Genomic DNA, 17,796 nt, shown 5'->3' with positions numbered 1-17,796 from the left:
TATGCTATTAAAACACTATAATAGCCTTTTCTGTATTAGCATAGACAAGCAGATTCAAATGTTTTAGCCTGCAATAAAAGCACAGACTGTAAAATACACCAGGATGCATTTGACCGTTATATCCCCATTTACCAGATATTAATATTACATCACTTTAACCTATTCTAGAAGTCATTATAAGTTACATGTAAAATCGAAATAAATTTGCATCAAATCAAAAAGTGTATTTCCTTGATCTTAAATCAACACAAAGAGTGGAAGAATATTTCTTTAAATCAAATAAGAAAATGTTCTAACTGTGCCCTATTTTGGACCTTTGATGGAACAGCCCATGACACCTTTTCACTCACCTTGGCTGATCTTGGCAGATACCATTTCAGTGATCTGGGAGGTGAGCTTCATAAGGAACTCTTCTGTTCCAACTTCACCTAGATACTGCATTTTTCCTCTGCCAACATCTTCGTGTGGAGGGCTGATAGTAATCCCCAGAGGGATTGTGGTCTCTTCCTTTGGTCGTGGTGCTACAACAGAAAGCAGATAATACATTAGGAATGTTTCACATTAGAACTTGCTGTCTGCCACGCATATCCTACATGAATTTATATTATGTATGATTAGAAAAGCATGTGTCAGTATGTTTAGCTGTTTCTCTAATATGTATTGTGGACTCAAGAAATGTTGCAATAGTAACAGCTAATGGGGATCCAAACAAACAAACCAAGTACAGTGTATCGTTCAGTTTCTCACCATCCTCCACTTCAAATTGGGCAGTGCAAATGGACTGTCCGGCCCTGTTGGTGGCGATGCAGGTGTATGTGCCTGCATGCTTAGAGCCCACATCCATCAGGATGAGACTGTGTTGGCGCCCTGAGCTGGCCACCTTGTAGCCCTTAGTGTCTGGCTTGATCCACAACACGTCCTCAGCAGACTCCTCTTTCAACCACGTCACCATTGGGGTGGGAGAACCTTGGAGAGCAGACATTTAGATAGTGGGACTTGGGAATTCACATGGTGTATGATGAATAGTCTTATCAAACAGTAGTCTGTGGACTCGCATGCGTGTCTGTATGATAAATGACAATATATTTTATGGAAGCGTATCTCTCATAGGACGCGTTACTGATTCTGGGTCTGCTCCTCTGACTTGGTCAACTCTCAGCCAAGGTTGAGAGATATACTGTACTGTTACTGCGGCTATAGAAACCAATTACTAAATGCCAAAACAATCTGAGGTTGAAGTTGTTGTTTCTCTAGCTTAGCGTCACACTACAAAACAAAAACGTACCCACATATTATAATTAATAAATAATGATCGAGGGGGTGTGGTATGTGGCCAATATATCACGGCTAAAGGCTGTTCTTAGGCATGACACAAATTACCAAGTTTATAACATGTTTTATAAACCGTGTGGTTTGAGCCCTAAATGAGAATCGGCTGACAGCCATGTTATACCACGGGTATGAAAAAACATTTACTGCTCAAATTAAGTAGGTAACCAGTTTATAGTAGTAATAAGGCACCTTGGGGGTTTGTGGTATATGACCAATATACCACGGCTAAGGGCTGTATCCAGGCACTCCGCGTTGTGATGTGCATAAGAACAGCCCTTAGCCGTGGTATATTGGCCATATACTGTACAACCCCTCCACGTGCCTTATTGCTTAAATATACCATCATTATATATGAGTTCAGTGTTGTTGATAGATACCTTCCACTCTGACAGACATGGTGACACTGGCTCCCTGTTTCACCTTCCTGTTGCTGAACCTCTCCAGGAAGCGGGGTGGCACCAGAGGCACCTTGGGATCTAGGAAGTAAAACATGGGTGTAGAAAAGCGTCATCATTACGTAGCTCAAAGTTCAGAACAATGTGACATGCTATAGGCAACAGTGCAAGCAGTAATGAATGAATAAATTAATTAATCAATGAATATTATAAAATCATAATGAAATACCGTGCTTCTCTACAGGCGTGAGCTCTCCTGGACCTGTTGAGAGGGTAACCATGAATTCTTCAGTAAATACAAGAATGTTATGTTGTGTATACAATAACACACATATCATAATGCAGACTATATACATCATCCTAAGTAGAAGACAGGAATCCCTCTCAATATAAACCTTTCAGTCATGAGTAGACCTACCCAGAACCAGCAGCCTAGCAGAGGAGTATGCTGTTCCAGCAGCGTTGCTGATGTAGGCAGAGTACTCTCCTGTGTCCTCCCTCTTCACCACCAGGACTTCCAGGCTGTGGATATCTCGCTTGTCCAGCAGCAGGATCCTGTCTGAGGAACGCAGCGGGTGGCCGTCCTTGAACCAGTACACCCTTGGACTAGGGAACCCTGGGAAATATCAACAAAGAGTAAGCAACTCACTTAGTTATTGACCCTGGGGGCATAAATAATAAATTGCCTCTGTGGGCAGTCGTTTTTACACTGCTGCTACTCATTGTTTATTATCTATGCATAGTCTATTTACAAATTACCTTGACTAACCTGTACATTGACTCGGTACCGGTACCCCCTGTATTTAGCCTCGTTATCTAATATCCTTGAGTTACTTTTAGATTTGATTGTATTTTTTACTTACGGTAGTTTTTTTAGTAAATATTTTCTTAACTCTATTTCTTGAACTGCGTTGTTGGTTAAGGGCTTGTAAGTAAGCATTTCGGTGCATGTGACAAATAAAATTTGATTTTAGTGTTTACTTGGCTTTTTTACCAGATCTAGGTACACATGACTGAAGTTAATTATTCTCTATTTAAGTTATCGACCTCTGAAGGAACTGAGCAGAGACAACTTAGTCTAGCAGGGTTTGATTAATGCAGAGGAGGTGGAGAGTAACCCACAGACCAACCTTTGACTTTCAGCTGCATCTTAGCGATGGGTGAGCCTGGGCTGACGTGCACATCATGGAGCTCATCCAGTACTTGTGGCATCTGCTCATCCTCTACCACAGACTCAAAGGCTTCCGTTTCCCTGAGGGGAGAGGATAGGAAGAAAGTAAGGCTGTCAGTAAAGAAGTAACATGACCAGAGAAACGTTTTAGGTACTATTAGGAATCAGGATTCCATTGTAAAGAAGGTTGCATTCAAAGTCAAAGGGCTTGTAAACTCTGAGTTGTCTCATTCACCTAGACATGTAGCCCTTGGCACTGATATAGGAGCCGGTCTCAGTGGCATCAGCTGCAGTATCGTAGTCTGAGCTGCAAGACACTGAGGAAAGAGAGATGCATTACACAATTACTCTCAAAATAACATGGATGAGGATATCCTATGCATACAGTCAACCAACCAACCAACCAACTAAATACCCAAATAATCAACAAAATAAACAACGAAATAACCAAAAGAACCAACGACAAAAAAAACATAACTAACAAAATAACAAACAAAATAACCAACCTAACAATCAATATTATATGTTCTGTACTCACTGTCGACCCTGAGCTCAGCCTTGGTGGCAGCGATGCCACTGGTGTTCTCGGCCATACAGCGGTAGACGCCCATGTCAGAGGGCAGCACGGTGGTGATGATGAGCTGGTGGCAGCCCTCCTGGTCCTCGTTGATCATGTAGTGGTCGTTCTCCTCCAGCAGCTTACCATCCTTGAACCAACGCACACTGGGTGGAGGCTTCCCAATCACCACGCAGTCAAAGCTGACCGGGTAACCGTCTGGCACGTCCTGGCTCTGGAGTTCAGTCAGGAAGACTGGGGCAGCTGGGGGAGAGACCGGGACAATCAGTTAGGCACAACAATAAATTAGGAGCTTTTATTCATTATGCAGGGGATTCATTTCACTGGTATTCCATGTGTAATTATTACTGACCAGGATTATCTATATATATATTTTTATAATTTGCTTTTACAGTACAACAAAAAGCACAGATATAAAAGGGTGTAAAGGCAGGCAGTGCAACATGAGGATTATTGAAGGGAAAGGATTGTATCAATACTAGAACGGAGTGGGTCAAGGAGAGCAAAGGCAAACATATTTAAAACTGAGGACTACGACAGGGCAGAACAGCATGAGGAGAAATGGAGGGTAAGTGTGAATAGAACGATAGTATGGATATATAGTGTCAATACTGGAAAGAAGTGGGTAAAAAGAAATTGAAGCAACCATTAAATTACAGCAAAGACAAACAAACAAATGTTTGGGACATAACTGAGGACACTACATCAAAACAAACATACCAATGAAGACACACACTGATATGACTGAAAGACAAACTGTTTGGGCAAGAGAAAATTAACATTAGGTCACACACGAAGACAGAAAAGGTAATGTAGTATAACCACATGGAACACACAATACACCATGAAAAGCAAGATGAAAGCCTGGATGAGGACAATTTGACAATTTATTTAGCAAGTACACACGTAACGTCTTAGCTAACAAGCAAAGGCTCCTGTTAATGTTTGGAATTTAAACACATTGAAACATGTATTTATATTATTCAAGCAAAATAAATTACATGTACATTACTTCAATGTCAAGGCATTAGTCTTTTTGTGATTTAACTGGTTAATTTAGATTACTAAATAGAATGGTAGACAAAATGACTTAGTATAACCGATAGAGATACATTAAATACCTATTTAATTATATGGTATAATCTCAGCATCAAACTTAATTGCAGCAAGGCGTACAGAGAAATGTACTCTCTGGTTTTCATACCGGGGGCTCCTGTCATGAACACAGGCAGCTGCTTCTCCTGTGTGGGTGTTGCAGAGCCATCTTGAGTGTATCCCATCTTCATGATGCGCAGCTCCACTTTGAGAGGTCCAGCCTCCTGGATGGTGGTCTCCACAGGGACCCCCTGGGCCGTGAACATCTCCTTGAAGCGCTGAGACGCCACCTGGGCCTCAGACCGCTTGTCAAAGCGGATGTAGATGTATCGCTCGTCCTCGCGGTACGATTTGGGGTCGGGGGCCTGCAGCTCAGCCTCATCATCACAGCTGACGAACGACTCCTCCTCCGACGTGGCCGGCAGGCGTGTGCGGAGGAGGCGGCGAAGACGTTTGCTAGCCTGCCTCAGAGACTCGTCCATCTCGCTTTCTGCCGACGAGCTCTCCGCCTCGCTGTCGGCACTGTAGCCCATGGTCAGGGGCCTCCTTCCAGATGCCTCCCGCGCCAAGCCCACCGTCACCTTGCCGCTGTGGGTGGTCACCCCGAACTTGTTGGTGACCTCACAGGTGTAGACACCCGTGTCCTTGGTGGTTATGGCGGTGATGACCAGAGAGCAGGTGCCATCGTTGTAGATGTCAATGTGGTGGTGCTTGCCGTCCGCCAGGTGCTCGCCATCCTTCAGCCAGCGCACCTTCTCTGGCTTGCCCTCCGCCACACACTCCAGGTGGATGGTGCCATTGGGTTCCTTGGTCTGGTCCTTGAAGACGTCCTTGAAGACTGGACGCATGTCCTTGCGGGCTTTGTACCCCTTGAAGGCAGCCTGGATCTTTACAGCAGCATCCAGCAGCCCCATTTCTTCGTCCTCCTCATCAACGACCTCTGTGATGTCCGTGGTCTGTGCTGTGATCTGCTGTACTGAAGATGAGGTCTGTTGGACTGAAGTTTGTTGGACTGTGGTCGCCTCTTTCAACTTGAACTGTGCGTAGAACTTCTCAGTGGAGATGGAATCTGTCTGGTCACACACAGAGAGGGAGGACTTGCTGCTCTTCTTCAGGTAGGAAACCAGTGTTGGAGGCCTGGATTCATCTTCAGAGCTGGTGTACAAGTTTGGCTCCAACACCTTCTTCTTAGGGACGATGACATGCTCTACAACCTTTTCCTTTTCTTTCACCTTTTGTTTCTCCGGGGCTTTCACATCCACTTTCTCATTCTCCAGGGCTTTCACCCCCACCTTCTCCTTCTCCAGGGCTTTCTTCTCCTTGACTGGTCCCTTGGGTGTCTTGGGCTCCTTGTCCTCCTCATCAGGCAGCTCAGAGATGGAGTCAAGGGTGGGCTCTCGGCTCATGCGGCGTTTCTTGGCCAGGTCCTCCCACAGTGCATGGACGTCACCCTCGGAGGCAGCCTCAGGAGGCAGGCTGGGCTGGGCCCCCTCCTCCAACTGAACCCCATCTCCACCTACAACCAGGACACAATGGAATGTTATATGCAGCAAATGGACATATCTACAATATAGCAGCCCCAACACACACATTTATAAGAACTATGTTGATCATGTAGTGACAATTACCCATGGGATTAAATTATTTTCTGATAGGAGTAGTGTGTTCATGTATACTTTGAAAGAAGGAGCTCACCTCACACCATTACTAGCTGATAATAATTATAATCTACATCCGGCACAGCCAGAAGAGGACTGGCCACCCCTCATAGCCTGGTTCCTCTCTTCCTAGGTTCTGGCCTTTCTAGGGAGTTTTACCTAGTCACCGTGCTTTTTCACCTGAATTGCTTGCTGTTTGGGGTTTTCTGTACAGCACTTTGTGACATCAGCTGATATAAGAAGGGCTTTATAAATAGATTTGATTGATTGCTAGAACTAGCAGATGAACTTACCTTAACTTACCCTCAAATAACAAACACATCTCCACCAAGCTTCCAGTTTGGCTTGAGGAGAATGGCTTACAAGAGTTTCATAATAAATGAATGTGGGCGAATGGAAAAGCAAAATTAAAATTACATGGTAAAATATTCTGGTTTGTTTGGGCATATGTACCTTTTGGTAGGTTGAGATTAAGGGAGCTTTCTGCCTCGTCTGAGGCCACACAGGTGTACACACCCTGGTCAGCAGACTCAAAGTCTTTGATCAGCAGCACTTGTGTCTTGCCCTCTGTGGTGACCTGGTATTTGACCCCATACTCCACCTCCTTGTTGTCTTTGAGCCAGGTGACCGAGCTGCCCTCAGCAGAGAGGTCACAAGCCACACGGGCCATCTTACCCTCCTGCAGGTCTGGACAGGCCAACTGTTGGGTCACTGTCACTGGAGCCTCTATGGACCAAAACGATTGATTGACTGTTCGTTGATTGATTGATTGGTTGTTGATTGAGTTATATTTTTTCCAATAGATGGGACACTACAGATACAATTCATGCCAATGGGAAATGTATTAGACTCTCCTAGGTTTTAAATGGTGTAACTAACACATACATGATCTAGGACTAGGTTATAATTAGGTTGCTCAACATGCTGGGCTTGAGACAGAGCCATATAGAGATATCTATGTTTGGCTAAGGTGTGAGCTCATCAAATAGCCAACTCACCCAGCTGAACGCTCTGAGGCAGCTGGACAGGTTCTCCTGTCCCAGCTCTGTTGATGGCTGCCACCCTGAACCTGTAGCCGCTCCCTGGGATGAGGTTATCCACAGAGAACTCTGTGTTACACACAGGCTCTGCATGGCACGGCAGCCAGAGGACACTGTCCGCCAGCCTCATCTCCACCCTGTAGCCCAAAATAGGGCTGCCTCCGTCGCTGAGGGGTGTGAACCAAGACAGGGTCACCGCCTGCTTACTCTTACTGACCAGCTCTGGGTCCTCCGGGGGGTCAGGAACAGCTATAAAAAGGAGAGTGGGTCAATGGTGGGTTTGAAGAGAGAGGAATTTGTATTTGTAATTATTAGGGATCCCCATTAGCTGCTGCCAAGGCACTTATATTACACAAACAAAATATCATATAGCATTAGCACACCGCTACATATCTACAATACAAAATGTATAATAACACCATACAACGTTATTTCAATGTGCGCTTGTAGAGTGCTATTGTTTGTGTGTGTATGCGTGTCTCTGTACCTGTGTGTCTCTTCACAGTCCCCGCTGTTCCATAAGGTGTATAAAAAATAATAATTGGGATTCTACAGCTTGCATCAGTTACCTGATGTGGAATAGAGTTCCATGTATTCATGGCTTTATGTAGTACTGTCCGCCTCCCATAGTCTGTTCTGGACTTGGGGATTGTGAAGAGACCTCTGGTGACATGTCTTGTGGGGTACGCATGGGTGTCTCAGCTGTGTGCTAGTAGTCTAAATAGACAGCTTGGTGCACTCAAAATGTCAACACTTCCTACAAAAACCAGTGGTGATGAAGTCAATCACTCCTCCACTATGAGCCACGAGAGATAACATGCATATCATTAATGTTAGCGCCCCCATGATCTTTTAAGGGCTAGTCGTGCTGCCCTGTTCAAACCAATTGTAATTTCCCTAAGTCCCTCTTTGTGGTACCGGACAACACAACTGAACAGTGGTCAGAGTTTGAAGGTTGGCCTTGAAATACATCCACAGGTACACTCAAATGATGTCATTTAGCCTTTCAGAAGCTTCTAAAGCCATGACATCATTTTCTGGAATTTTCCAAGCTGTTTAAAGGCGCAGTCAACTTAGTGTATGTATACTTCTGACCCACTGGAATTGTGATACAGTGAATTATAAGTGAAATAAGCTGTCTGTAAACAGTTGTTGGAAAAATTACTTGTGTCATGCACAAAGTAGGTGTCCTAACTGACTTGCCAAAACTCTAGTTTGTTAACAAGAAATTTGTGGAGTGGTTGAAGAACGAGTTTTAAATGACTCCAACTTAAGTGTATGTAAACTTCCGACTTCAACTCTACATAGACACACTGGCTTGTCGTTCATCAAGATAGAAAAATAGTAAGGGGCCTAGACAGTTTCCCTGAAGAATTCAAAATTTTACCTGGATTATGTTAAAGAAAACCCTCTGTTCTCTGTTAGACAGGTAACTCTTGATCCACAAAATAACAGGGGATGTAAAGCCATAACACATATGTTTTTCCAGCAGCAGACTATGATCAATAATGCCAAAAGCCGCACTGAAATCTAACAGCCCCCACAATTTTTTTATCATCAATTTCTCTCAGCCAATCAGTCATTTGTGTAAGTGCTGTGCTTGTTGACTGTCCTTCCCTATAAGCGTGCTTAAAGTCTGTTGTAAATTTGTTTACTGTAAAACAGCATTGTAATCTGGTCAAATATAATTTTTTCCATACGTTTACTAAGGGTTGATAACAGGCTGATTGGTCGGCTATTTGAGCCAGTAAAGAGGGCGTTACTATTCTTAGGCAGCAGAATGACTTTTGTTTTCCACCAGGCCTGAGGGCACACACTTTCTAGTAGGCTTGAATTGAAGATATGGCAAATAGGAGTGGCAATATTGACCGCCATTTTTCATCCAGACCCCGGTAGCTTGTCATTGTCAATAATTTTTTCACATCTTCCACACTCACTTTACGGAATTCAAAATTACAATGCTAGTCTTTCATAATTTGGACAGAATACATGGATGTGTAGTGTCAGTGTTTATTGCTGGCATGTCATGCCTTAGTTTGCTAATCTTGCCAATGAAAAACATCATTAAAGTAGTTGGCAATATCAGTGGGTTTTGTGATAAATGAGCCATCTGATTCGATGAATGATGGAGCTGAGTTTGCTTTTTTGCCTAAAATATCATTTAACTTGTTATGGCTGGGGGCTGTATTGAGTAGCTTGGATGAAAAAGGTGCCAAGAGTAAACTGTCTGCTACTCAGGCCCAGTTGCTAATATATGCAAATTATTAGCATTTTTGGATAGAAAACACGCTGAAGTTTCTAAAACTGTTTGAATGATGTCTGTGAGTATAACAGAACTCATATGGCAGGCAAAAACCTGAGACAAAACCCAACCAGGAAGTGGGAAATCTGAGGTTTGTAGTTTTTCAACTCCTTCCCTATCGAATGCACAGTATCTATGGGGCCAAATTGCACTTCCTACAGCTTCCATTAGATGTCAACAGTCTTTAGAACCTTGTTTGATGCTTCTACTGTTAAGTGGGGACGAATGAGAGGGGAATGAGTCAGAGGTCTGCCAGAGAGTCACGAGCTGGCCACGAGAGTTCATGTGAGAGTTATCTTGAGTTATCATGACTGTCCTGATCAGGTCAGATTACAGGAGACCACAACCCTACAGATTATCTCTCAACCCCAACAGAGGAGGAGAGATCTAGGGGTCTGAAGATGTGGGGGGTTTTATGGACCCTTACGCCCCTGGTAAATCTCAGGCCACAGACAAATTCCTTTGTCCTGTTACTATGGAGAATCAGCCTCAGAACATTAAACATGAACTAAAGGGACTTTGGAACAATGGTTTTCGTCTTGACGATAGATGGAATATGAAAATGTTATTAAAGGTTAATAGATGACGTTATTACAAAAACATTGCAACATGAAGAGTTTTCCTAGTATATGTTTGATGTTTATACATTGTACATTGTGTGGAAAATGTCCAAATCAAAGGGAATGTTTTGGGGGAGATGAAATGTTAAGTTAGTTGTCTAAAATTGGATTTGAGTAAAATCTGGACCTTGCCTCATGAACTTGGTACGCCCAGAAAATCGCCCTGAAGGCGGCTACGCCCACTTCTGACCCAAGGGTATAAAACCTGTGAGTATAGAATTTACAGCAGGACTACGTGACCCCAGCTGCAACAAGGTCTAAAAAAGTCAATGAACCCAGAACGCAAAGCAAGTTTGAGGACAAAGAAATCCTTTTCTACCCAAGCTACGGCTGAGTAGCTGTGTCTAAGCGGGTGAATTCAAGTCGAACCACCTAGCCTCCATCTCCCATCAAATCGTGGTATCTAAAGGGTTTCATTCCTATGCTGTGAGCTCTGAGCTACAGAACTGACTGTCCTCAGAAGACCCTTTCCAGAGAAAAGGGTGAGGGAACAGACTCCTAAGCCAAAAAGGACACTGACATGGAGAGGACGAGCAGGGAGGTGCGCAGGAGAACGGTCCGCGCAGAGAATCCTCGGCGATCATCCCCACGTAATTACATCATTATATTCTGACCCATAAGAGCGGCAGTTTGGGGCAAGGCTAGGGTTAGAATAGCATAGCTGACAAATTCACCCAAACGTATATTTCTCGTGTACTTTCTTTTTTTCTCTCTTTTGAAATTCCCATTGTGGGTAACACTCGCCATAGTGTGTTGGCCCGTTATACTAAGTTTTAATCAATAGCCTATAATGTGTTTTGTCTATGTGTATCTTTTATCATCATTTTAGCTTTTTAGTAAATAAATATTCAACGAAGATTGGTGTGGTACGAATTCATTGGTGGGACCCGGGTCCGTGCAGATTCATGGGCTATACGACGTTCAGAACGAGATTAGTAGAGGAAACTGGTTAATTAGCGGCTGTTGTAAAATCGATAATCTGATATTCTTTGAGTTAATTTGGGAAATAGAAACTCAATAAAAGCTAGTTTTCCCATGGTGCCCCAGGTTAATGAGTTAATAATTGCTTGATTCAGTTAATCACGTAATTAGAAACTTGTAATAATTCGATGAGCAACAGTCGTCACATTAACTAATACAACGTCACGACACATTATTGAAGATTTATGTTAAAAACATCCTAAAGATTAATTCTATACATCGTTTGACATGTTTCTACGGACTGTAATGGAACTTTTTTACTTTTCGTCTGCTCCTAGTGATCGCGCGCCATGAAAAGGAGGTATTTGGACATAAATGATGGATATTATCGAACAAAACAAACATTTGTTGTGGAACTGGGATTCCTGGGAGTGCATTCTGATGAACATCATCAACGGTAAGTTCATATTTATAATGCTATTTCTGACTTCTGTTGACTACACAACATGGCGGATATCTGTTTGGGTTGTTTTGGTCTCTGAGCGCTGTACTCAGATTATTGCATGGTGTGCTTTTTCGGTAATGCTTTTTTGAAATCTGACACAGCGGTTGCATTAAGGAGAAGTGTATGTATAATTCCATGCACAATAGTTGTATCTTTTATCCATGTTTATTATGATTATTTCTGTAAATTGATGTGGCTCTCTGCAAAATCACTGGATGTTTTGGAACTACTAAACATAACGCGCAAATGTATACTGAGGTTTTTTATATAAATATTAACTTTATAGAACAAAACATACATGTATTGTGTACCATGAAGTCCTATGAGTGTCATCTGATGAAGATCAAAGGTTAGTGATTCATTTATCTCTATTTCTGCTTTTTGTGACTCCTCTCTTTGGCTGGAAAAATTGCTGTGTTTTTCTGTGACTAGGCACTCACCTAACATAAACGTTTGGTTTACTTTCATCGTAAAGCATTTTTGGAATCGGACACTGTGGTGGGATTAACAAGAGGTGTATCTTTAAAATTGTGTAAAATACTTTTAATTATGAGATATCTGTTGTTTTGAATTTGGCTGCACTTTCACTGGCTGTTGTCATATCGATCCCGTTAGCGGGATCTCAACCCAAAGAGGTTTTAAGTTGGTCCAAAGCTTTTTACTATCATTCATTTTTGTTTCATAGTATAGTTTATTCTTGTTTTTATTCAGTTTTCGTCACATGGACCGACTCTCTTCTCTGTATACATCAATGAGGTTGCTCTTGCTGCTGGTGAGTCTCTGATCCACCTCTACGCAGACGACACCATTCTGTATACTTCTGGCCCTTCTTTGGACACTGTGTTAACAACCCTCCAGGCAAGCTTCAATGCCATACAACTCTCCTTCCGTGGCCTCCAATTGCTCTTAAATACAAGTAAAACTAAATGCATGCTCTTCAACCGATCGCTACCTGTACCTACCCGCCTGTCCAACATTACTACTCTGGACGGCTCCGACTTAGAATAAGTGGACAACTACAAATACTTAGGTGTCTGGTTAGACTGTAAACTCTCCTTCCAGACCCATATCAAACATTTCCAATCCAAAGTTAAATCTAGAATTGGCTTCCTATTTCGCAACAAAGCATCCTTCACTCATGCTGCCAAACATACCCTTGTAAAACTGACCATCCTACCAATCCTCGACTTTGGCGATGTCATTTACAAAATAGCCTCCAATACCCTACTCAACAAATTGGATGCAGTCTATCACAGTGCAATCCGTTTTGTCACCAAAGCCCCATATACTACCCACCATTGAGACCTGTACGCTCTCGTTGGCTGGCCCTCGCTTCATACTCGTCGCCAAACCCACTGGCTCCATGTCATCTACATGACCCTGCTAGGTAAAGTCCCCCCTTATCTCAGCTCGCTGGTCACCATTGCATCTCCCACCTGTAGCACACGCTCCAGCAGGTATATCTCTCTAGTCACCCCCAAAACCAATTCTTTCTTTGGCTGCCTCTCCTTCCAGTTCTCTGCTGCCAATGACTGGAACGAACTACAAAAATCTCTGAAACTGGTAACACTTATCTCCCTCACTAGCTTTAAGCACCAACTGTCAGAGCAGCTCACAGATTACTGCACCTGTACATAGCCCACCTATAATTTAGCCCAAACAACTACCTCTTTCCCTACTGTATTTAATTTATTTATTTATTTTGCTCCTTTGCACCCCATTATTTTTATTTCTACTTTGCACATTCTCCCATTGCAAATCTACCATTCCAGTGTTTTACTTGCTATATTGTATTTACTTTGCCACCATGGCCTTTTTGCCTTTACCTCCCTTATCTCACCTCATTTGCTCACATCGTATATAGACTTGTTTATACTGTATTATTGACTGTATGTTTGTTTTACTCCATGTGTAACTCTGTGTTGTTGTATGTGTCGAACTGCTTTGCTTTATCTTGGCCAGGTCGCAATTGTAAATGAGAACTTGTTCTCAACTTGCCTACCTGGTTAAATAAAGGTGAAATAAAATAAAGGTGAAATAAAATAAAATAAACATGATTTCTTAATTTGCAGTACGTTTGCCATTCAGTTATGCTGACTTATTTGCCATAACTTTTGCCTCATCACTCTCTACCATACAATTCTTATATTCCTCATCAATCAACAGGGATTTAACAGTTTTTACAGTCATGTTCTTAATGGGTGCATGCTTATTAGTAACTGGAATAAGAAATGTCATAAATGTGTCAAGTGCAGCGTCTGGTTGCTCTTTATTACAAACCACAGACCAGCAAATATTCTTTACATAATCCACATGAGAATCACTACAAAACTTGTATGACCTCTTATACACTATATTAGGCCCAGCCTTTGGAACTTTGGTTTTCCTAGACATGGCTACTAAATTGTGATCACTACATCTGATGGATTTGGACACTGACTTTAAGCTAATTTCTGCAGTATTAGTAAAGATGTGATCAATACATGTTGATGATTTCAACCCTGTGCTATTTGTAACTACCCTGGTGGGTTGACTGATAACCTGAACCAGGTTGCAGGCACTGGTAACAGTTTGAAACTTTTTCTTAAGTGGGTAGCTTGATGAAAACCAGTCAATATTTAAATCACCCAGAAAATATACCTCTCTGTTGATATCACATACATTATCAAGCATTTCACACGTTATCCAGATACTGATGTTAGCACTTGGTGGTCTATAGGAGCTTCCCACCAGAATGGGCTTTAGGTGAGGCAGATTAACCTGTAGCCATATAACTTCAACAGTATTTAACATGAACAGGAATGTGGTTCTGAATGTAGGGAATAGGAGAAAGAGAGACGAATGGATCTAACAGAATTGAGAATCACTTCCCTGGAGAACGCTTCTATTATTGATTCCAAAATGGCTGTTCAGACACTTACTGATGATGGTGAGCTTGGCCATGGAGATGGCGTCCCTGGCAGCGAAGGTGATCTCCTGTGGTTGCATAGCTGGTGCCTGTCTAAGCACCAGGTGGTAGGAGCAGCCGTCAGCCCTCATGCCCCAGGTGTCATCAGCCTTTAGCTCGGCTCCGTTAGAGTACCAGGCTACCTCCGCCTCAGGCACAGGCTCAGTCAGCTTGCAGCTGAACTCTAGAGTCTCTCCCACCACAGCTACCTTATCCTCCAGACCACTCACCACATCCAGCTGCCAGCCTACTCACACAAAATCCATGTCACATAATGCCTAACAAACTCAAGACTCACAATACTGTTACATATACAGAAACTAATGCTAGTCTCGGTTCCTATAGCAATTGCAGGCAGATTTTCCTTATTTTCATCTGTAGTATGTTATTTCCACCAGTAGACCAGGCCTAAGACTTACGCTTCCAGAAAAAACAGGAACTAACAAACATAAGGGGATATTAACTGGGGTGACTAATTGACAAACAAACATACTGAAAGTTGGACATTAATTGGGGTGACACACCTTTGACGTTGAGCATGGCGGAGGTTGTTGCGGTGCCGGCTTGGAAAGTAACTTTGCAGCTGTCTCCAACGTGCAGATCCTTGAGCAGCAAGAGGTGGCGGCGTCCATTTTCGAAGGACACGATCTCCGTGGTGGGCGACTCCTTCACCGGCTTGCCCCCAATCAGCCAGTGGCAGTCTTTGATCTCGCAACGAGAGATAGAGCACTCGAATAGGGCCTCCCCGCCATCAATGGTGTCCATGTTCTCCAAGCCTTGTAGGATTTCAATGGGTTTGGCTGTATGTGTGGAGAGGGGAGCAGGGAGAGGGCAGTTTACTGTAAAAGAATAGCTTTGACTGAGAGGGGAGAATGTGTCATAAGACAAGCTTTTGTGGGGTTTTCAGGTTCACGGTGGCCTGTGGGTCAAGTGGATTTTTTATGCTTGACACTTGCTGCTATTCAAGTGGAACCTCACATTGAAAACCTGCTAAAACTGCTAGACACACACACATACACACAATACATGAAATGACCTGCCAGGGACGTCAATGCAGTCTTTGGTGAGTCTTACAATGCTTTGTCTTACAATGCTTTGTTTTCTTACAATGCTTTTGCCCCATTTTCACATTAGGGCCACGAGTTTTTCCTGTGCATGTGACCTGACCATGAGAAACAAGGGCCCTATTTGATCAGAGTTTTTCCTGATCAGGTCTCATGGTTTAGAAGTCATGTACATTTATCATTTAGCCTTGCCTGCTAAAGACGGGTGGGGGGAAAGATGGTATAAATTAAAGGATAAAAAAATTTTAAATCGCTATCTGCTGTTCATAATTGAAAACAACAACGAACATTTTTACAAGTTCAGTGGAAGGGTAGAATAGCAAGGTGCTCTTTCCAAATGGAGAGAAGCTCACCTTCCACCTCCAGTAAGGCAACCACACAGGTCCCCTCTGCCTCACAGGAGTATCTCCCCCTGTCCTCGGTGGACACGTGTTTAATGTACAAGCGAGCCACGGTCCAGTCCTGCTCCACTACCACCCTCTGGCCGTCAGGCTGCAATGGCCGACCATCTCTCTTCCACTGGGCCTGGACCGGCCGGGAGTACTGGCAGATGAACTCAGCCGGCTTGTCCTCAGCCACCCGCAGGTCCTGCATCTCGCTCACCACCTCTACTGTGGGGTCTGAGAGTGGGGGCAGGGGTCATATGACAAGGTCATCATGACTGACATGCACTCTCTCGGCATGCCAAAGAACAATACCTGGGCTTTATAAACACCCCAGTACACCTTGGAGTATTTTGATGTATATTACTTTGAATTGAGTTAACTTTATTGTTCCCCAAGGGGGAAATTTGATACATGTTTTGAGTTGTTGGTGGTATCAGAGGTGGCTTAGTATTTTAGTATGCATTGTGTGCTGCTGTGGCAAGCCCTTAGAGTTGCCTTGATTAACAGTATATCTTATGGATGCAGCACTCCGTGGCCAAATATGCACTTAGATACAGTATGTGAATGTCTACTTATCTGTGACAGATGTTTTTGTTACTCCAAACTGAAGGGGGAGTGAAAAGCCCAATCTCCTCAAGAGGCAGGGGGAGTTAGACACAACTACTGCCCACTAACCAACCAATGAGAAAGGGGAGATATGCCAGTGGGTGGATAGATATGCCAGACTGACAGGGCAGAGGTAGGAAGGGTTAGAGAGTTTCAGTGCTTGCAGGCTAGGGGCGGTGCAGTGCAGGGTGGAGGTGAAGCAAAGAGTGAGAGTAAGTAAGGGAAAGTGGCAGGCCAGGGTGGATGGGTGGAGCAGTACTGCCCTACACTGTAATTTCCAGCTACTGATGATTCTATAGGTTGACATACAACAACAGCAAAGCTTGTTTACAGGTCAAATCTGTCCCACTGTACCAATTGAACTGCATCAAAACTAAGTTCATAAAATACACAGTGCACACTTTATTTCTTAAATCACTACCTGTGTGCACACATCACTTATCAGCAATCATACATCCCACATACTGCCACAAAATAGATTACATATTATGTAATCTATTTCAATGTGAATACACTACAGTAGGTAGATATGATTTATTTCTATAATTGTTGGATAAGATTAGAGTGGATGATTCCTAGAACTATACTTGAAGCTGCAATATGTTCATTTTTGGGTGACTCAAGCAAATTTACGTATAAATGTGAGTTATAGATCTGTCATTCTCATTGAAAGCAAGTCTAAGAAGTGGTATATCTGTTGTATGTGCGCTATTTCTATTCTTAAGTTTAGTTTTTGCATCTTTTACTTTCGGTTTTGTAAACCAGCTTCAAACATATTATTTTTGGTTATTGAAAATGTATTACAAAGCGCTTTAGATGGTACAATGATTCTCTACACACAAACTGAAATTAGGCAAACTATTCACATTTTTGCAACCAGGAATGGCGGTGCGATTTCTGCATATTCCACCTTTAATCATCAAAATATGTCCGCCAGTCCTAATCTATTACAACTAGATATTCTGTAAACCACAACTGTTAGGTACCATTTGCCATTATTAGCTAAAAATATAGATACACAATGGAACTATGGGTGTGAATCCTCATTGGATAACATTGCTCTTGCTCCATATTACTAAGAAACTGGTGGAAACATCCTCTACTGCTGCACCATCTTGTATGTTTTGGTCTTATCAAAAGCATGCAGCATGAAAACTCTCATTCTAACTATTAGTGA

At 42.9% G+C, this 17,796-nt stretch overlaps 1 protein-coding gene across 39 annotated transcripts in view; it reads right to left on the bottom strand.

Annotated features, from left to right (window-relative positions):
* Positions 1-17,796, bottom strand: part of LOC139387467 (obscurin-like) — an 87,959-nt gene that overhangs the window by 14,111 nt on the left and 56,052 nt on the right. For 31 of the 39 annotated variants that reach the window (XM_071133663.1, XM_071133673.1, XM_071133664.1 and 28 more), the window contains 14 exons: positions 15,981-16,247; positions 15,088-15,363; positions 14,538-14,810; positions 7,227-7,517; positions 6,682-6,954; positions 4,680-6,086; positions 3,437-3,718; positions 3,134-3,215; positions 2,858-2,979; positions 2,146-2,343; positions 1,957-1,989; positions 1,710-1,808; positions 748-966; positions 351-521 (listed from right to left, as the gene is read on the bottom strand). In XM_071133663.1, coding sequence (XP_070989764.1) covers positions 351-521; positions 748-966; positions 1,710-1,808; positions 1,957-1,989; positions 2,146-2,343; positions 2,858-2,979; positions 3,134-3,215; positions 3,437-3,718; positions 4,680-6,086; positions 6,682-6,954; positions 7,227-7,517; positions 14,538-14,810; positions 15,088-15,363; positions 15,981-16,247 — 3,993 coding nt within the window. The remainder of the gene's footprint in view (positions 1-350; positions 522-747; positions 967-1,709; positions 1,809-1,956; positions 1,990-2,145; positions 2,344-2,857; positions 2,980-3,133; positions 3,216-3,436; positions 3,719-4,679; positions 6,087-6,681; positions 6,955-7,226; positions 7,518-14,537; positions 14,811-15,087; positions 15,364-15,980; positions 16,248-17,796) is intronic. The other 8 variants (XM_071133680.1, XM_071133688.1, XM_071133668.1 and 5 more) reach the window with 1 other exon arrangement.

Source organism: Oncorhynchus clarkii, chromosome 28, assembly GCF_045791955.1.
Source record: "Oncorhynchus clarkii lewisi isolate Uvic-CL-2024 chromosome 28, UVic_Ocla_1.0, whole genome shotgun sequence".
NCBI lineage: Eukaryota > Metazoa > Chordata > Actinopteri > Salmoniformes > Salmonidae > Oncorhynchus > Oncorhynchus clarkii.
This window is presented reverse-complemented; position numbering and strand designations above follow the sequence as displayed.